General features: G+C 40.6%; 1 protein-coding gene across 3 annotated transcripts; it reads right to left on the reverse strand.

Annotated features, from left to right (window-relative positions):
• Positions 1–11: 11 nt before the first annotated feature.
• FBXO9 (F-box protein 9) lies at positions 12–21279 on the reverse strand. Of its 3 annotated transcripts, none has more exons than XM_055571207.1 (13): positions 21015–21279; positions 17519–17608; positions 16158–16313; positions 13898–13955; positions 12098–12197; positions 9974–10104; positions 9065–9179; positions 6374–6492; positions 6085–6175; positions 5322–5417; positions 4768–4861; positions 2330–2481; positions 12–627 (listed from the first exon to the last, which is right to left on the reverse strand). In XM_055571207.1, the coding sequence occupies exons 1-13, from the start codon at positions 21015–21017 to the stop codon at positions 519–521; spliced, it is 1314 nt and encodes a 437-aa protein (XP_055427182.1). In that variant the 5' UTR covers positions 21018–21279; the 3' UTR covers positions 12–518. The 3 variants fall into 3 exon arrangements, with proteins under 3 accessions (XP_055427182.1, XP_055427181.1, XP_055427183.1); XM_055571206.1 differs by lacking the exon at positions 21015–21279 and adding an exon at positions 19502–20649; XM_055571208.1 differs by lacking the exons at positions 5322–5417; positions 21015–21279 and adding an exon at positions 19502–20652.
• Positions 21280–21311: the final 32 nt, after the last annotated feature.

Genomic DNA, 21311 nt, shown 5'->3' on the forward strand with positions numbered 1-21311 from the left:
ATCCAAATACATTTTCTTGAAAGAAACCTTTTATTTATGATCTTCACTGGTCAAACAGTATCAAACAAATTCAGAACAGGGGTTCACATTTTGAGCTTTTAGTTAAAAGACGCTATGTCATGCGTGAAATAGATGCTGATCCCATGGGGGTGCTCCCCTGACACGTTTCAGTACTGGGCTGATCGGTCAGAAGACAGCCTATGGGACAGAAGCCTGCTCTGAGGTCTGCTTGCAAAAGGGCATGATTTAAAACCTCATGTGGTTTTTCACAATATAAGTGTCCTGAAACTTAAAATAATTTCAACTTAATTTCAAAACAAACACCCCAAGAATCAACTTTCCCTTTAAATAAAAAAAATAATCAATTTAATACTCTTCTTGAAAGAACTCCGACAATGTAAAATAAGTTCCAATTCCATATATATATATATCATATATATATATACATTTATAACTTAGGTTGCTCTGCTTCTCTATATACTTTTACTCATGCAACGCGGTGGGGGTGGACGTGAGGGCTACAGCGGCCTCTCGGAGAACGCGGTGTAGCTCCTCACCCTGGCGAACAGCAGCGGCGTGTACATCTTGTCGATTTCGAACGCTGTGACCGCAGTCTCTCCTGTAGATCTGGAAAGAGAGCCCACAGTCACTCATCACAAGGAGATTTCAGCTCATTTAAAATTCTTGTCTACATGTAGGGGGGGAGTTTAATTTTAGGCATTAGCCTTTTTTTTAATTTTTAGTTCATTTCAGTCAATTCTAAATAAAATAGGTGCATTGTGGAAAATTCGAAAAATACTAGAAAAGTGTAAAGAAAAATCACTCATTCCCACTCAGATAGGGCCTCAACCTTGATACTGAGCTTCACTGCTGAGGTGAAGCTGCTTTATACATCATGACATAAAGCATTGCCTCACATCATTAAATCTTCTTCAGGAGCCATTTTTGTGGCTGCATATTTCACTGTCTGCTTTTACTACATTTACTTAATTCCCCCTTTGCTGGAGGATTTAGTTTTCAGTGTTGGGCAATTGTAAATGATTTTCATATCTTTCATTATGCCCTTTGAAAAGATTCCCAAGGAACAATTTCTAAGTCAAAGGCTCTAGATATTTTATGGTTCTTATTAAAACATATTTTAGAAAGAATTATAATCCTAGAAGAGAATTTAATGATTTAATATTTGCATAATCAACAGCATAATTTCAGGTTGAGGGGGAAGCAGGTGATATATTACCACAGCCTTTTATTTTTCTCCTAAAAAAAAAAAAAAAAAAGAAATAAACAAAAACAGAAAATTCCAGTGACTTCATATCATTTGCTTGGCTCTACTTCTGGGTTTGGTTTCTTTGGAAAGGAAAAAAAAAAGAATTCTACTTCGCAATTATTCAGAGAAGCAGAAAGAAGACAGGAGGACCAGTAGATAACGGAGAGAAGCAAGAAAAAATGGTCTTTCTGTCAAGACCTCCCAGATGAGTGGGAAGAGTTACTCCTAATGTGGAAACGTGACTGAGGAAGCTTTCAGCAACCTGAATGAGGTCGTCAGAGAGGCTGATGGAAGGCGACCGACCTACAACGTGCCTCTCAGAACTCTGGACTCAACTGGCATGGAATGACCCTTGGGCACACACCAATATTCTTCCAAACCTCACAACAGCTAACATCAGTATCTACATGAACTGAAATTTCACTTTCCTAATTCTTTCATTTTACTCATTTCAGTACTGTTCCTTTCTCACACATTCTCATCTGTTCATTCACTGTTTCACACTAGTAAATCCTAGCTCACAGGATAAAAAGTTTAACATAGGAACCATTAATGGCTTTAAACAGGAACCACTAATTTGGCTTTGAAACACTGGTGATCATCTCAGCAGACTTCCTTTCCTAGCTACAATTTACTTTAAAATCTGTGTATAATCCCTGGGGATAAACCAAAGGGAAATAAGGTGAAAAATGATGAGGCTGAAACATGGAGAAGAAAATAGTTCTGGTGTTTCACAACTGCCTTGGAAAGCCAATGACTGCAGTCACACTCGTGCAGCTTAGTGGCCAGGCACCGACAGACTCATGGGGGCTGCTCTCAACCTCACAGGGGAGGTGCCCACCTACGTGTCCATGGACCCTTACGGGAGCTCTGGACACTCCACCAGGCCCACTTTTAGTTTTCTTCGGGTTGGCTATTTCTTTGGTTTGCAGAAGATTACACTGTGGTTTTCCTTGGTGATCGAACATTAACTCTGAGGAATCAAACCCTACCTGAGTCCTCAGCTGGACAGGAAGGGCACACGGAATCTGTACCCTTGAGGTTTTTATGGCATTCACCTACTTGTAAGTAATGTGACAAGAATGGTGTATCCAGATGAGTTTGTTGAAGCTCTGGTGGCCACTGGAACACAGCTGTAGCCCCACATGAAAGTTCTGATCGGCTTCTTGCACAGGGGCACGGCGAAAATACCGGTATTTATGGTCAAGTGCTTTCTGTAAGAGGGAGATGCGTGAGCAACAGTGGGGCCTCACTTCGAGGACAGACAGAGACGGATGGAGCTGCATCTATACGGAAATACCTGAGCAATGTGTTAAGTCACATAGTTATCTGCACACAGGATAGACAGCTATACTGGTTATCAACTGCCAACGTTTATCAGTTTGGTTCAGTCGCTCAGTCGTGTCTGACTCTGTGACTTCACGGACTGCAGCATGCCAGGTTTCCCTGTCCATCACCAACTCCCGGAGCTTGCTCAAACTCATGTCCATCAAGTCAGTGATACCACCCAACCATCTCATCCTCTGTCATCCCCTTCTCCTCCTGCCTTCAATCTTTCCCAGCATCAGGGTCTTTTCAAATGAGTCAATTCTACATATCAGGTGGCCAAAGTATTGGAGCTTCAGCTTCAGTCCTTCCAATGAATATTCAGGACTGATTTCCTTTAGAATTGACTGGTTGGATCTCCTTGCAGTCCAAGGGACTCTCAGGAGGCTTCTCCAACACCACAGTTCAAAAGCATCAATTCTTCGGTGCTCAGCATTCCTTATGGTCCAACTCTCACATCCATACATGGCTACTGGAAAAACCATAGCTTTGACTAGACAGACCTTTGTGTATGAGTGTATATGTATGAGTGCCTGGAAATACATGAGAGCCTCTAAAAGCAGAAGGCTTTTGCCTCCATCACATTATCTCAATCGGGATGACGACGTTAGGTATGACATGTAATCGCATGTAGCTGTGTGACGGTTGAGGGGATGAGGGTCCAGGATGGGCAGCCCAGGGTCAGTGTCGGAGATGGGAACTCAAACTCCCGTCCATCTCTAGGCCTAATATTTCCTTCTACTCGAAAACAGTGGGGCAGAAAGAACACAGAGTATGACTTATCTTTTGCAATAACAGAAAACTAGTCTACAGAGAAACAGACGTGACAAGGTTCACTGGAACCACACTTTTGTGAATGTTGCTAAAACATAAGAATGTTGACACTACACACGGTTTCACTGCGCCACAGTCTGGAGTGAAAACTGGGCGTCAGCATGCGAGTGCCTAAACTCTCTTATTAGGTAACATTTTAACAGTGGGGGCCTCACAACTCCCCAGCTCTGATCTCAAGAAACTCAAGGCCATGATCACCGTGATAGTAAGAATCTCTGCCCTTCAGATTGTAGCCCCTGATTCCAGGAGCCAGAGGGAGCTGGAGAAGCCACAGCCAAGGGCCACAGGACTCACAGATGAAGGACTAACTATTCCCATTGGAAGGACTGATGCTGCAGCTCCAATACTTTGGCCACCTGATCCGAAGAGCTGACTCACTGGAAAAGACCCCGTTGCTGGGAAAGATTGAGGGCAGGAGGAGAAGGGGGTGACAAAGGATGAGATGGTTGGATGGCATCACTGACTTAACGGACACGAGTCTAAGCAAACGCCAGGAGACAGTGAAGGGCAGGGAAGCTTGAAGTCCATGGGGTCGCAGAGTTGGACACAACTGAGCAATTGAACAAAAAACAACAACTTTCCCGGGAATGGGACTTAACATAAGACAAACTTCGTTCAAAAACTATATTCATTATAAGAACAACACAGAAATATTTATTCCAACTACCTCACAACTTCTTGGGTCCACACTGTGGTTTTTAACTAGGGTTAAAAAAAATGTTCATGGAGAAAAGCTGGAAAATATCAGTCCCTTAATCTGATAAGAGAGTTTAAAATACTCTGGAATGTCATGATTCTGCCATTGTATTTGCTTGGCATTTTTTTTTCCTTTTGCAAGAACAAGAAGAAGGAAATTATCTCACTTTAGCTTATTTCCAAGAGAAACTGAAATTCTAAAAATATCTCTGAAAGAATTATCCATATGAGACAATTTAGAAAGAAAATCTCCTATGATTCAAAATGAGAAAAGCCAAAAATACAGTCATATATAATCGTTCTAGTTATTTCACAGGAAATCCTGGCTTTACATTTTCACGTGTAAAAAACCTGGGCCAAAAAAGGAAACTTGGAGGACAAATAAGTTGATCTGATAAAAAATAACCACATTTTAGAAACCTTCCAGTTCTCTTCAGAGATATGCTGTTAAGTCAACCCCCGTTTTGTGTAACAGTATAATTTATAAAAGAGTACGTTTCATCCTTTCTAATTGAGAATGCTTGAATGATTAAATACAACATTGTAAATCAACTATACTTTAAGAAAAAAATTTTAAGAAGACTCTTGAATGAGCAGGGTATGGAAATTAAAAGAAAACTGCCAATTCTGCCTTGCATACTTACTTCTTCTTTTTTCTTAGTTATCACAGCAAATACTTTGGTCTGATTGTCTGTATCTTGTGACAAGCGATAATGACCCAGTAGAATTGCATCCGTTCTAAAAGTAAAAACAAAAAAAACACTTTAAATCTATTTATCCGTTATGTATATTTAAGTAACTGAGAAAGTAATGGGTTAGAAGTATTCACTCAATTAGCCTGAGGACAATCAGGTACAATGTGAGTAAACTTAGTTTCCAAGGCCCCAGACTTACTGAAGGAGGCCTTTAGGGAGAGGCCCAGGGATTGGTATTTGTTGTTGTTTTGGGGGCGGGAGGTGGTGGGGAGCTACACTGTGCCGTCTGTGGGATCCTAGCTCCCTGACCAGGGATCGAACACAGGCCCTCAGCAGTGAAAACACCAAGTCCCAGCCACAGGACTGCCAGGTAAGTCCAGGATCAGTTACTTTTCACAAGTGCCCCAGTTGACTGCTTCTTTAATCATCCAGTATTAAGTTACATAATCTGCAAGCTACCACCCAGAACATGAAGCGGACAGGAAACTGCAGAGGGCCACCACCTGGTATTCCTGGTGCGTAAGCGCGGAACAATGGACTGGGGCTCCTCGGGCGTGGTGAGCATCATCACATGGCCATCCGGGAAGAACCTTACGTACCTGCGGGACAAGGCAGACACCGGAACACCACGCGCGAATGTGAAACGTGTCCCTACTTCCCGGTCCCCAGACCTACTTATGCACGGCTGTGAAACCAAAAGGGAGATGCCGCAGGCCAGAGGACTGCAGACATCACTAACGCGGACGTGGCCCGTGAGGCCAGCAGCAGAGAAACAGAGCAAGTTTGTTACCTTCCTTAGAGGGAACCATGGAACTTTTAGTGTCACCCACCGAATAGAAATAAAGTGGATTAAACACTGCTCTGTTAAAGTTCTGCGTGTTTCTCCCTAAAGCACTGCCTAATGTCATACAAGACTGAGGCCCAATGCTGTCCACTCCACGTAGTCAGCACAGCCGACTTGTTCCTCAGTGACATGGATATCTGGTGAGGATGAGCCTGAATAGCAGCCCAAGCGCTCTGGTAAGACAGAAGACAAGGAGGAGCTCCAAAACACAAAGTAATTCTAGATCTAGAGGCCAAGGGGAATTCCCTGATCTATCTTAATCTGTTGGCTCTTTGACTGCAGTTCCTATTATAAACTGGATAAAAACACCAAGGGCCATTTTGTCTATAAATGCAAAAGCCACGTGAAATCAATGTCTGATAACTAATGCACTAACACTTGGAGAGAGAAAATTTTCACTCACTGAGTTATTACAGTTGTACCTGTAATATTCCACTTGGTGCCAGGCTCTATAGAAACCATCAAGAGACTGCTCCCCTTGACGAATATAGGTGGTTTTACTGATATACACGCCTACAGAAAGAAACAGATTTTTAAAAAAGAACTTAATAAAAAACTTTTACCATCATGTAACATGTTTCCAGCTTTATTTTTATTGAGGTTTCCTCTAAATATGCTGACAGTACTCAGGTCTGGTATAAAAAATGAAGACTTACGTATTCATCAAAATCAGCACAACAGATCTCTGTTGCTCTAAAGAGTTCAACTCACCATCAAATCGAACACGGGGCCTTTCCAAAAACATCTCTCTCCAGGATGTGTATGGAACAAGTTTAATACAGCTTCTGCCCCAAACTTTCAAGCAGGCCAAACGCCATATTTCAGGGTCTCTAGGGAATAAAAGCACACCATTAATATATTTAACAGGTAAGCCCTATCTGCACTCAGACAAGAGAAGCATTTCTGCCAACAGGCATCTTCTATTCAGCAACTTCAGCTGCGCACCAGCCAGGCACTGTGCTGAGCACTGGGACAGATGGATGGGCAGGGCAGAGGCCCTGCTTTTTTACAGGGAAAGCAAACAAAAAACAAGAAAATGAGAGAAACGTTTTAGGCAGTGTGCTCAGTGTGAGAAAAAACAAAGCTGGGTAAAGGACAAAGACAAGGCGGGTAGGGAACAGACTCTCTTTTCCGGACAGGTGTCTACAGTGACAAGGAAGGGTATCCTGGCAGACGCCACAGCAGGCGAGGCCCAAGGGCTGGAGTGTGGCCAGCGTGCTCAACAAGGGGCAAGAAGGATGGTGTGGTTGCAGCAAAGTGATCGGGTGAAGTGCAGACTGCACCTGTGGAGAGGTGTTGGGGACAGGTGAGGTGGAGGTTTTGCAAGTGGCAGTGGCTGTCTGAGTGAAGAGGAGGCCACTAGACGGTTCTAAGCACCACTGATGGTTTTAAAAGATGACTCTGCTGGTCTATGGAGAATGAGCCCAAGTGTAAGAGTGGAAGTTCAGAGACCACACCGGATGCCAATGCCATAATCCAGAGCAGGCCTAACGGTGGCTGAGCCAAAATGGTACTTAGAGAAACAGTGAAACAATCAGACCGGAGGTAGATTTTGAAGATGGCACCAACCCTAACCGTAACAAGACTTTGTTACAGGATTACTGCAAAAAGCAAAGCAACTGACTTGATTCTAACACAACACAAAATAATTTTAAATTCATCTGTAACTTGAAATAAGACAGAGGAACTATTTATACGGAAGCCAGACTGCAAAAACAGACATCCCCCAAACACACACGGCAATGTATTTTTTTTTTAATGAATACTTCTGCAACCAAGTTTTATCCTACCCATGAAGATCTGTTTTAATTCCCTTTTTACAATGTTTTCTCATGTATAATTAAAAGAAAAATTAATGGAGTAACTAGAGAGCTTGACAGGTACTTGTTAAATAGAAATACACACAGAACTATCAAAAAACAAAGCCTTCAAGCAATTCAAATATTTTACCCAAAAGACAGGACTTCAACTGAAATTAGGTTATTTTAAAACAATGCATCTGAATTTTAAGAACCAAAATTATAAAAAGTTCTAGGGATTTCTTGGTGATCCAGTGGCTAAGACTCTGAGCTCTCAATGCAGGGGGCCCAGGATTGATCCCTGGTCAGGGAACTAGATCCACATGCTTCAACTAACACCTGGCATGGCCAAATAAATAAAGTAAAATAAATAAATATCTAAAAAATGTTCTAGATGCTAAGGATAAAGTATATATTTTTATATAAGGCACTCAGCCCTCATAAAAGATTACCTGTCTTAAATGTTATACTAAACTACAATTATTCTTCACATGCAAGATTTTAAATGTATAGGATAACTTTTCCCCAGTTTCATTGAAAAGTATTTGACATATATCACTGTAAATATTTAAGGTATACAGCATGATGGTTTGATTAACATCTATTGTGAAATAAACCACCATTGGTTTAGTGACCATCCATCATCTCATAGAGCTACAAGGAAAAGAAAAGGTCTCCTGTGATTACAACTCTTAGGGTCCCCTCTCTTAACAGCCTTCTCTCATAGAGTGATGGTAACCACAGCCATCAGGCTGTACTTCACATCCCTAGTACTTACCTTCAAACTGGAAGCTTGTACCTTTTAACCATCTTCCTCTAATCCCTATCCCCTCACCTCTGGTAGCCACAAATCCACAAATTCTCTTTTTCTATGTAGATTACTATACGTAAGATCATATAGTATTTGTCTTTCTCTGTCTGACTTAATTTCACTTAACATAAAGCCTTAGAAGTCCATCCATGACCACATATGGTGGCTCAATAATATTCCATTTTATATATGTGGATATTCTTTATCCATTCATCCATCCATGCACACTTCGGTTGTTTCCAAGTCTTGGTTACTATAAATAATGTTTCTATGAACAAGAGGTGCAGACACCTTTTAGAATTAGTGTTTTCATTTCCTTTTTATATATACTCAGAAGTGGAATTGCTGGCTCACATGGTAAATCTATTTTTAATTTTTTGAGGAACTTCCATACTGTTTCCCATAGTAGCTATACCAACTTACAATCGCACCAACATCCATATTTATCTCTTGTCTTTTGAATGATGGCCATTCAAACAGGCGTGAACTAATATCTCACTATGGTTTTGACTTGCATTTCCCTAATGACTAATGATGTTGAGCAACTTCTCGTATACCTGTTGGCCATGGAATATCTTTTTTTGAAAAAAACATCTAAGGTCTTTTGTCTATTTTTTAATTAGGTTCCTTGGGGATTTTTGCAACTCTTGTATGAGTTCTTCATATGTTTTGGATATCAATCCCCATTAGATATCTGGTGTGAAAATATTTTTCCCCAGTTCACTGGTTGCTTTTTCATGGTTTCCACCACAGCCAGAGTTGCTTAAATAAAAGAAGAAAAAAAGTAAATACCTGGCACAGATATAGAATCCCCTGCACACCTGTGACAACTGCTCTAATGATCTGAGGTCCAGGTCGCTGGACACCACCCAACGGAAGACGTACATCAGGACCTCCATCGGCAGAGCTGCAAAGGAAACCATCCTCAGTGACTCTCCTTCTCGCCTTCCTACCTGTCACTTGACTGTCACATTCTCAGTGCAGATATTTTTATTCCTCAAATTTTATAAACCACCCTTCAGATCATCTCAGAGGTGAGAAGCGTATTTAAATACCCAAAAGAAATAATGGCTCCTAACATCAAAACACAAATATCTTTGTCTTTTCAGTACAAAACATCTCGGAAGCTACTTTCCCCTTTCCCGTGGAAGATCATTTGATTGTCAAGATATATAAAAACACTAGAAAAAATAATCTAGTATGTATACATATGTATGATCTGCACTGCATATGCTAACATTAAAAAATTATTTTCATATCCTTGAAAATTTTCAATTGACCTCCTTTGAAAAGTTCCCAGAGCAAATTAAACAACACTAAACACATGAAAAGAAAGAGAAAACATTCATTTTTAAACACTCAGCCTGTTTCAGGACTACTGTCCAACTTGGCTGAAGTGCCTGAAGATACCCGCATTTCTCCAGTTTTCTTAGGGCTGCCCCACCAACTCAAGATATTCACCCTCTTAGACCATCACTGTAAAGAGGATGGCATCCTCGACCAACTACACGACAAATTCCACTCTACTTCAGACCCTGAGAAGCTTGTCTACACAAATTAATTATAATTAGACGCCCCCCCCCCCCCCCCCCCCACTATACTTGGAACTAAAGCAACTGTATGACAGTTATCTGACCTTATAAGTTTGGAAAAAAATCTAAGGAAAAGTATTTCTGAGTTACAGGGAGCAAGAAGTCACACCTGATATATGAGTCTGACTGCTCTCGAGTTCAGGCTGACACAGTTTGAGCACAGACTCCTGAAACGTGAGCTGCTGTTGGAAGTAGGACAGGAGGTCTGCCATCTTGCTGTCATCATCAGTATCTTCAATGCTAAGAAAAGAAGCGAGGTGAATAAACCCAGTGCCCCAGTCTATGCAACACAGCTTTGAAACTGATTTTTCACAGTACTTTCAAATTTGCTTTAGAAAAAGTCATCTAAAAGCAAACTTCTTACTACTCTTTTTCAAAAATATGGTAAAAGTTTACCCTGCCCTGCAAAGGGGTACCATACCAACTTTTTGAAGGAAAAAGCTTCAGCAATTTTAATTCCCACAGAGGAAGAATTAAAACTTTTTGGGTATAGGTGTTGAGATTTAATTAATTAGTTTTATGATAAGGTAGAGATTTCATGAATCAGTAAAAAAGATAATTTCAAATGATTTTTTAAAAATCATATGTAAATATATCCTTTCAAGTGACCATAATCCACTCTAATTGAATAAAAATAAAATATACAGATGTCATCTGAGGTACTTACTTACCAAGAAGGCTTTCTAATATATGTACCTTATAACCCTTCCTTTAGAGGAAAATACATAATCTTAAAAAGCAGGGTCCATGAGTAATCTATCAGCATAAACAAATGTGTAGTTAAGAGTTCTAGAAAAGTATCTAGCGTTCCAGTTTTGCTGAGGGTAACATTAAAAATGATCAGACTTACAAAAAAGCTGGATGAGGATGAAGTTAGAAAACCAGGAAGGGCTTATTAAAAGACAACAAAATGGACATGTGGCTGAGGCTGGAGGGACTGCAGGGCTCTGCTACCAGCTCTTTACAGGAGGCAAAAAACCAGAGGAGGCTTTTAGAGCCTATTAGGTCTGATAAGAAACAACTATTATTTTGAAAGAATTTTCAGAATATCTGGGTCTGTATGACAGGATGGGAGAGGAAGAAATGCTGTTTTAATACAACCTTTTCTTAACAGCACCTGGCGTCTATTTATAAAACTGACTAGGACCTGGGTCTAAACGACTCTCCCTAAATTTCAAGAAGGTTTAGAAAATCCTTGAACAAGTCTTTTTGAGTATGAACTACCTCATGTTGTTAAATCTAATTTGGTGAACAATTATTATTAGCACCAAAGTTCAAACAGGCAACAAGTGCTGACTTCAATGGGATATTTTTAATATGGCTTAGTCAAAGCTTAAGTGTTAATACTATAAGCAGTTAAAAAAGGCAGTCAGCATAAGTTATCGATAAAGGTAACTTCTTAACTGTTTCATGCCAGAGGTAATGTAAGACTGACTGATATAATATTACAAAAATTCTACTTTTCTAGGTTTCTTTTATGAGCAATGTCAAAGTATTGGCTTAAAAAATACGTTAATTTACTCCTTTCAGTAATTACTGCTTTTATTACAAGAAAAAAGAAAAAAAAACTCTTTCATCACCTTATTTTTGTTATATCTGTTTAAAATGTACATTTCTATATTTTAATCTTAAAATTTCCCTAATTAAAAAATTTCTACAACTTTATAAACAAGTCTTCATACTAAAGCACCTATATCTGGCCCTTGTGCTTTTAAAGAGATGTTAGTCTTAACAATATTCCATCTACAACCAAGTCTGACTAGAGTCTAGCATTCTCCTAATAAAAAACCTTTTTAAAAATGTATGGTTTCAAACAGACACAAAAGGAGAAAGACTAGTGTAATAAAACCCCATGTACCCAATTTCAACCATTATTAACCTTTTTCAGCTTTGGCCTGATTACATTTTAATCATTTGACTTTATAGATTTCAGAAAGTTGAAACATGTCCATTAATTTACTCTTTTCAGTAATCACTGCTTTTATTAAAAGAAAAAAAACCTCTTTCATTACCTTATTTTTGTTGTATTTAAAATGTGCATTTCTATACTTTAATCTTAAAATTTCCCTAATTAAAAAATGTCTACAACTTTATAAACAAGTCTTCATATTAAAGACCATGAAACTTAACAGAATTAGCACAAGACTGTCTTATCATGTTAAGAGTCAACAGGGCAAAGACGCTTAACTTTAACAAATTCTATATATTACTGTCTATCAAATTATATACGCACTAGCTGTTTCCAACGCCATCACCATCTGGAGACCGGGTATAAGTAATCTTGAACTCTATATCAGGTACAAGTTGCATAGCCCTACGATAAAACTTGATGGCTAAAAGAAGAAATAAAGCTAAATTAGCTATGACCACACATTTTCGTCATTTCCTTTGATTACGCTAACCATGGTTTAATTTGGTAACTTTCTTTACAAATAACCAAATTCCCCTTTTCTATATGCAACATGAGCAGTGAGCAAACTCATTTTCAAACCCTACTGGTTCAGAAATAGTCTTTTTCTGAAGCACTCACGTTACAGAAACTTAAGATGTTGCATTTTACCCTTATCTTTTAGCCCATCTTTTTCCTCAGCCTCTCACATATTGTCAGAAGTGATTTTATATGTAGTTGTCTTTCTCTGGGCTTTGAAAATGCCACTGCTGCAGCCCCAGCAAAAACAACTTGAAGCAAACTTCTTTCTGGTGTGCAGAGCTTAGGAAAATCAAATGCTTCCTCCTGAGTGGAATAAGGTTTCTTTTTTTTTTTTTTGGAATTTATCCTTCAACTTCATCTTCCTTTACTCCAGCTGCCTGTTACTTAGCTGCTGCTGCGTCGCTTCAGTCGTGTCCGACTCTGTGTGACCCCATAGACGGCAGCCCACCAGGCTCCCCTGTCCCTGGGATTCTCCAGGCAAGAACACTGGAGTGGGTTGCCATTTCCTTCTCCAATGCACGAAAGTGAAAAGTGAAAGTGAAGTCGCTCAGTTGTGTCTGACTCTTAGCGACTCCATGGACTGCAGCCCACCAGGCTCCTCTACCCATGGGATTTTCCAGGCAAGAGTACTGGAGTGGGCTGCCATTGCCTTCTCCAAATAACCTATAAAACTTGTTTTTAAATAAATCTCCTGGCCAGGTGGTTTAGAACTAGACCAGTGAGAGATCATATAACTTGGGGCTGCAGAAGCTGATTAGTTCTTTTCCCTCAGACCAAGCCCATTCAGTCCATCCACTCTGCTGTGTTCTGCCACTTGGGGTGAGTTACGGAACACTACATGGAGACAGGACTCTCACAGGCTAATAAAGACTGATGAGGATGTCATCATTTGGGCCCTTTTCGAATGTCAGAGTAAAAACACCACTAGAAGAAACTTGCAAATAAATGCAACAATTCTGAAAATGTTATCCGAGGGGCATTTTCCAACGACTCAAGCACTAGCATTTTTTCCATGCCCCAATTAATAGCTTTTCTATCACAAAATGAAAGCCGAATTATAAACCTAATCTGGTAAACAGTCTCATCTCTTGGTTTACTTACATATTTCTACGGACCCAACAAAACAGACAATAAAAGCTGAAGGGTATTCCTTCTTGTATAATGTAAATTAAAATTGAGAAAAAATGTACATATTCTTCAACCTGTCCTGTATATTCTCCTCCTCCGAAGAAACACTGACCTATAAAAGGAGCATATCCTATTTTTCAGTGAGTAACAGTATTTTTAAGACTTTAATAATTAATAAATGTTAAACTCTAAATTAGAAAAGGTTATTTTACTCATTCTACCCCCATGACAATGTTTCTTAGCAATATTTTTTGGAAAGAGATGGGTTATATAAAAATACAATTTTTATTTTTCATGCCTTAAAAAAACAATCTCAGATTTACAGACTGATGTTCTCATATATTCCAGTTTTTTAAAAAACTGGTCAGTAACGAAGAGCAAATATATTCCAGTTTTTTAAAAAACTGGTCAGTAATGAACAGATGTTATTCAGAAATGTCATGACAAGATGACCTGGGATCTGAGTTTTTTTACCTTCATAAAGAGCTCCATTTTGTTCTTCTTCTACTGCTTTTAGGAAGAGTTCTCGCGCCTATAAAAACAGTGAAAAACAATATTTGAAAATCTGTATTAAAAATGAGTTTGAGTAGTGTATGGATGGCCTTTTCAACAATCATGCTACAGCAGTTACATATCTACTAGCAAAACAGTAAATTTCAACCTCAACTTCATAGCTTACAGAAAAAAGTAACTCAAAAATGGATCAAGGACTCAAAAGTAAAACTTTAAAAACCTTTAGAAAGAAAAAGAAAAAAAAAAAAAAAACCTGGGAGACTTGGGCGAGAAGTTCTTATACTTGGACACCAAAAGCACAATCCATAAAAGGAAAAGTTGATAAATTGAACCTCATCAAAATTAAAACCTTTTGCTCTGTGAGGCTCTCTTAAGAAAATGAAAAGACAAGCTACCGAGTGAAAGAACTTACAAGCCACATATTCAACAAAGGACTTGTATTTGGCATACATAAAGAACTCTTAAAATCCAACAGTAAAAACATGAGCAAATCTGATTAGAAAAGACAAACATTTTCCACAGAGGGGCCTATAAAGATGGGAAACAGCACATGAAAAGTTTTGTAACATCATTAGCCATTAGGGAGACACAAGGACCTATCAGAAAGACTACTATTAAAAAGTAATGACAACAAAGGGTGATGGGGATGCGGAGACACCGAGTCACTCATACACTGCTGGAGGGAACACAAAATGGTGCAGAAGCCCTGGAAAACAGTGCACTTTCTTTTCACCAAATAGGCACTTACCGTGAAACTCAGCAACTGCACTTACTTAGGCCAGAGAGATGAAACCTTATGTTCATGCAAAAACCTGCATATGAATATTCACAGTGGCTCCAGTAAGAGCAGCCCCCAACTGGAAACCCACGAGTCCCTCAACAGGTGAGTGGTCCCACAAAGTGGGGTATGTACACACCATGCAACACGAGCGAGCAGTAAAAAAGAGACAAACTACTGACACACACAACAACTGGGAGGGATCTCAAAGGAATTGCACGTTTTCTTGAATATCATGAATATTACAGAAATAGAGGCCAGAGTAGAGGTTGCCAATGGTTAGGAAGGGCTATGGAGGAGGTGAGGAAGAGAGCATATAACTGAGGAGGTAGGGAAAGGGGGCCCTGTGGTGACAGAACAGTTCTGTATCTTGATTTTGATGGTAGCTACATCAAGCGACATGTGTAATAAAGTTGCAGAGAACTGTTTATATACACTCCCAAGTCAAGTGCCTGGAAATCTGAATAAGCTCTGGATTGTGCCAAGGTTCTACCTACTTTCAAAAAGTCTAGCTGAGGAAGGCATCATCGTCAAGGGAGGATGGGAGGCATGCACAAGGCTCTCCTGGGTCATGAACCTGTGAGTATGTCCAAACTAAACTGAAATAAAGCAAATATGGACGTCTTTTGTTGTCACGGTAATGTCCATTATTTAACGGCAAATTTTTGTAAATGAAAACTTGGGTCTAATGGTGTGAAAATGACAGCCCCTGTGGAGTAAAGGATATAGTAACCTCCCCACATCCCTGGGCTCAGCATTCTCAGGCTCAACCATCTGCAGATCAGAAATGTTTGAAAAGAATTCCAGAAAGTTTTGAAAGGCAAGACTTGAATTTGCTGTGCACTAGCAACTATTTATGTAGCGCTGACATTGTACTTGTGACTATTTACAGAGCATTCATATTGCACTGGGTATTACAAGTCAGCTAGAAAGGATTTAACGTATACTAGAGGATGTACAAGCTTACACACAAACACTACACTGTATCATACAAGGAAGGTGAGCAACCAAGGACACAGAGGGACCAACGTGGTGAAATCTGAAACGGTGGGCTGTGTGTGCTTTGTGTGATCAAGTATGAGAAAGAGGTGAACCACTAGAAAGCATCTGAAATTTTCCAGGATAAGGAAGTAATCACTGCATCACTAAAGTTATTCAACTCAAAATATAACCAAATACTATATTAAGGCTTTTGGGAAAGTGTTAACATTTGAACAAATTTCTCCTCTTTTGGGCTTCTATTAATAAATTCAAAGGAATGTATCTTTTAGAGACCAAATGAACCTCAGGGGTGTATGCATTACTAAAGAGTCCCAGCAAGACTGTGTACCTGTAGCAAAGGAGGAGTAACATATCATCCAAAGACCTATAAGAAGTCCTGAGGGATGGAGACACTGGCATACTTGTCCACATCTTTCCATGTACAACGCCCATAACACTTAACTTTTCTTCTTTCGCCAGCTCCTGCTTTCCTCTGGTGTCCGCTGCCCTCAGCAAAGAGCCTCGCGCTGCTCTGCACGGTCGAGATTCTAAATTGCCTGAGCCTCCACCCGGGGCAAGTTCAAACATCCACTGAGCTCGGAACCTCTGGAGTTGTGCCTGGGAGGGGGAGAAGGATGCCTTAAGACCTGCCAAGGAAGAGGACCTCACCTCTGGAACAATCTGTCAATAGTCCAACACCAATGTCCACACACATACATATTCTTGGATGAGAAAACACGGTCTTTAAATTACTACCACCAAATACTTGTTATCTTCCAAGATAATTTTTGCTTAAGACTCTGAAGAAATAGTGAAAGTTTGCTAAAATAAGATTTTCTATACAGGAGAAATCTAATGGTACAGGGAAATCAAATTTTAACTGGAATTGAAAATATAAGCCATCACTTAAGAGTCTAAACTTAGATGTTTTCAAGCTTTCTACTTGGAATACATCATCTCAAAATTCTGTGGGTAAGCCTCAACTCTGTAATAACCATTCTTTTTTTTTTTTTTTTTTAAGAAATTATTTTTTTCTAAATATGCATCATTAAAAAATTTTTAAAATACAGAATAAGTGAAGCCTTCCAGTGTGGTGGGCTCTGGTGTGCTGCTTAGATACCCACCGCCACAGCTGAACTGTAGGCAGTGCTACCAAACAGCCTTCAGCTGTCTGCCCTGTGGTTCAGGCCTCAGCAAGACCACACTTGCTTCCCAGGTGGGCCCCACCCAAAGACTAATCAATAAAAGTGATCAGTGACTGATAAAATTCTTCTTGTGGCTGATTATCTCTTCAAATGTTTAATTAATAAATGTTTAATATATTACTTATATATTATATATATTATAAATTAATTATAAATTAATTTTTTCCATTAGTTGTCCATTTTTATCTATCTTATGTTCTTACTAATTTTATAAGGATATTATATTTACATGAGAGATATCAACCCTCTCTCTCTACATGGTAAATAGTTTTCCCAGCTAATTATTTCTCTTGATTTAGAAGATCTTTTGCGATACATAGGTCTCAAACTTTTAGACGGTCAAATCTGTCCATTTTTTTAAGGTGATGGGTGTTACTCATGCTTATGCCTTGAACACTTTAAATCCATAACTGAATGACATAGTAGCCACTGATATTCCTTTTTACAGGAAAAGAAAGCCATAACATAGTTATAATTGAAGCATTTCAAAAACCAGTATGAAAACACAGCTATAGTCAATGTAAATAAGGACCTAAGAATCTTCGTAAGTATGACCAACTCCTGCTTATGTATGGCAACCAACAGAATAAGAACTGAAGCACAAATGAAGAAACATACCTGCAAATCCGTCTCAGCAGGGCTTTCATTTTCATCATCATCATCTCCTTCCCTGACAGCTTCGGAATGACAATCTTCCTCAGCTTCTGCCTAAGGAGAAGGGAAACAAACAAAAGCTGAAGAACACGCAGACACCAGTTTCCCTGGGTAACCTACACTGCTTACTGAGCTGCCTGCCCAGCGAAACACATAGTTGTCTCTCTCTAAATTCTTCACAGATGAGGAAAATGATTCCAGTTGGAAAAATCTGGTACTTTAACTTTTTAATACTGTAGAATAAACTACTTCACTCATCTCCAGCTTAAAATGTTTGGTAGGTGGTTAAAAAGAACACTTTGTTTCAGATTTGTTTCAGAAAGTAACAGTGAGTGGCAGGACAGAGTTCAAATAGCTTTTGTTTCATGGATCATTTAAAAGAGGATATATAGCCCTCCGATATTTTGATCATCTGAGGCAAAGAGCCAACTCATTGGAAAAGACCCTGATGCTGGGAAAGATTGAGGGCAGAAGGAGAAGAGGGCATTAGAGGATGAGATGGCTGGATGGCATCCTTGACGCAATGGACATGAACTTGGGCAAACTCCAGGAGATGGTGAAGGACAGGGAGGCCTGTTGTGCTGCAGTCCACAGGGTCGCGAAGAGTCAGACACCACTGGGTGACTGGACAACAACATATAGCCCATATATGACTGTCCTTTCTTTATATAAACGGGAATGTTATTAATGTGTGAATGACTGTTAATATCTTCAATGTACTAGAAAAACTCATTAAAATCAAAGACATGTTAACAGTGAAGGTTTTTATAAAGAAGTCCCTTCCTTTTTAAAAAAAATAAATCCAGGTTTTTTTATATATTGGATTGACTTAAAGTGGAATAAAGGGCTGGAATTACTGTGCATGGCTTAAGACTTAATAGAGGCCCCAGGTCAGTATCCTTCCATTTTATCCTTTTAGTCTCCATAAACGTTTGCTAAATAAAACTGAATCCTACCTTCCACTGAAAATGAAATGCTGCCCAGGTGCAGTCTGTTACCTAACACACCTCTTAGCAAATAAGACTTGCTCAACACTTTAAGTGTTCAATCCTATAAAGAAATGCCGCAATCAGGGAAGTGATCTAGAAGGTTAGTTAGAAATAAAAATAATACAATCTATTTAATGTTACTCATTCCAAACACAGGAAGTTTTACAGTTGACAGTTTGGGTTCTAATTTGCTCCTGGGACTAAGATGTTTGTATTAGCACCTATCTTTAAGCACAGCAACTAGATATAGTTGTACTACTTCACAGCACAACACAAACAAGCCTGGCTTCCCATCTTATCTCTTGCAAGCAGACTTACCACAGAGGGGCCTGTAAGAGGTGAACTAGTTAGTATATGCTAAAGTGTTTGGCACTCTGGGAAGGCTGAGTCGGTGAAGAAATAAATGCGAAAGGCCAGAGACTCAGATGAACTTCCAGAAAACTGGAAAATATAAGTATTGTCAAATACTTTTTTTTTTTTTGTCTCTTTAAGCTGAGAACTTGCTCAGTTATGTCCGACTCTTTGCGATCCCCTGGACTGTAGTCTACCAGGCTTCTCTGTCCATGGGATTTTCCAGGCAAGAGTACTGGAGTGGGTTGCCATTTCCTTCTCCAGGGGATCTTTCTGACCCAGGGATCAAACTCAGGTCTCCTGCATTGCAGGCAGACGCTTTACCCTCTGAGCCACCAGGGAAGCCCCTTAGTAAGAACATCACTAATGCAAATTACACAATAAAAGAGTTTGAATTTATAGATCTAACAAGTGTATTTCTCACCCAAATAAGGGTCTGCTTTATTACTGTAAACTTTAAGGACAGCTAATGGAAGGGGACCTTAGTCCCTGGTGTATCTCAGTAATTCAGCCTCCACCTCTAAACCAACAGTCCTCCCAAACTGCCCTCAAGAGCTCCCCCTGCTCTCTCTCCTGCCACCTCCCACCCAATTTTTGCACATGCTACTTCTCTCAGCATCTGGAATGCCAGTGTCCTCTTCCTCCCACTTGGCGACTGCTGCTCATCCTTCAAGACTCAGCTCAGGGACCACCCCAGAAGGAAACATTTTCTGACCCCTTTACTTGCCTCTTTTGTTTTCCCATTACACATGTGCTGGTATCACAGCACTGAAGAATTTTGTTGAGCTTTCATCTCTTTCACTAGAATTAGTGCACTGGCAACAAGATCTGGGGTCTGGCTCTATCCCAGGCTGATAAGTGCTCAAAAAATTGGCTGAATTAACAAATAAAATGCTATGATAATATATAATGCATATCTCAAGGATGAGGTAAGGAGACAGGAAATGGATAATACAGACAGCATCTTTCTTCTTCCCTGAGTTGTGTGATAATAGAGCTCTAATCCACTGTGACTTTGATTTTGACACTACGATGACAAAAACAAATCAAATTTGGGGTTTTACTGCATTTTTCAACTCAAATACCACTTGAAATAAGTAGGTCTTCGGCTGTCATGCAGAGATTTTCACTTTGTTTTACATAATTGAGTTTGACCTACACCACTTTTTACCAGAGTAGCTTCAAGTGTTCATCATTTTACTGTTTCACAGATGGAGTTAATACCCAAAGTTAAGTGCTTAATCCTGGTCAGAGAACTCTAAAAGTTTAGAAGCAGAGTTAATTAGTGTTTTTTACTCTCCAAATTGACTTAATAAACTCATTCAACCATTCATACATTCATATACACTTGGGTGTTTACTATAAACTAATGAGTTTGGCATCATTTCACTCTTGAAGATTCAACTTGGCCAGAGATTAGTTTCTCGCATCGACAATTTATTGGAAGCCAAAGCAAAGTAGCAGGGGGCACAGACTACCTGTGCCAGCACGCAATAGCTCCACAGAACCTGCTTTATCAATTTCTGGAGCTTTTCAGTCTCTCCACTTGGACCACTCGGGCTTTCAGGGCCCTGAAATGCGACAGAATCCCTCAAACCGCCAGCCAAAACCCTGCCCCGGGCACCGCCACGTCCTGGGACAAGTGCGTCCTAAACTCAAGACGCCTTAAAAGGCCAGGACGGCGGCTCCCTGGGCAGGTTTTGTTTTTGGTTTTTTGCGGGGATAGGCGGCGATCAACAAGTGTCTCCACTTGCCAAAGCTCCCTCCCGATTTCAAATACTGCGACGGCTCACCTCAGTCTATGTTCGCTGCTCTTAATAAAGGCAAGAGATTGGTTAAATATCCTCAGAAGGCCGAAGAGAGGCATTTTTCTCGGCCGTCCAGCAATCCCTCTCTGCTAAACTGGAGCCCCCACCGGGGGTGGGGGTGGGCGGTCCTCGGGAAGTAACTCCGGGGATCCGGCAAGGTTGGCACCATCCTCTCCCTCAGGCCAGGACGGCAGGATGGTGGTAGCCTTGCAGACCCCACCCCTCGCAGGTTCCTCCTCCCCACTTCCCCAGGGCTCCCCGCAGGCCCGGGTCTTCCCTTCCGCCGCTCGCCCGAGCCCCTCGGCGCTTTACCATGCTGGCTGGCCGGCCGGCCGCGGCCGAGGGGCTTTCGGCGCCCCCTCGGCACCGCCCCCGCGAGGAGGTGCGCTGGGAGTCCGGTGTCTACTCCTGCCGTCTGCTGCAGCGGGGCTTAGCAGAGTTCTCGGTCGGAGAAGCGCACCAGGCATCGGCAGTAACTGCGGGCCCGGCGTACGGCAGCCATCTTCGCGGGGCAGAGGGCCAGATCGTGGCGCGCTGGGCGGCGGCCGGGGACTCGCGGAGCGCAGGGACGCCGGGGGCCCGCCGAGAGGCCAAGGACTCTGCGCGAAC

This window comes from Bubalus kerabau, chromosome 3, assembly GCF_029407905.1.
Source record: "Bubalus kerabau isolate K-KA32 ecotype Philippines breed swamp buffalo chromosome 3, PCC_UOA_SB_1v2, whole genome shotgun sequence".
Classification (NCBI taxonomy): Eukaryota; Metazoa; Chordata; class Mammalia; order Artiodactyla; family Bovidae; genus Bubalus; species Bubalus kerabau.

What these genes read in the sequence shown, in the direction of transcription:
- FBXO9 (XM_055571206.1), bottom strand. An exon ending in GGATTCTATATCTGTGCCAG is followed by an intron (nt 6,493 to 9,064) that starts GTATTTACTTTT and finishes TTTATTCCCTAG; the next exon opens with AGACCCTGAAATATGGCGTT. An exon ending in TTACGCACCAGGAATACCAG is followed by an intron (nt 4,862 to 5,321) that starts GTGGTGGCCCTC and finishes TTTTACTTTTAG; the next exon opens with AACGGATGCAATTCTACTGG.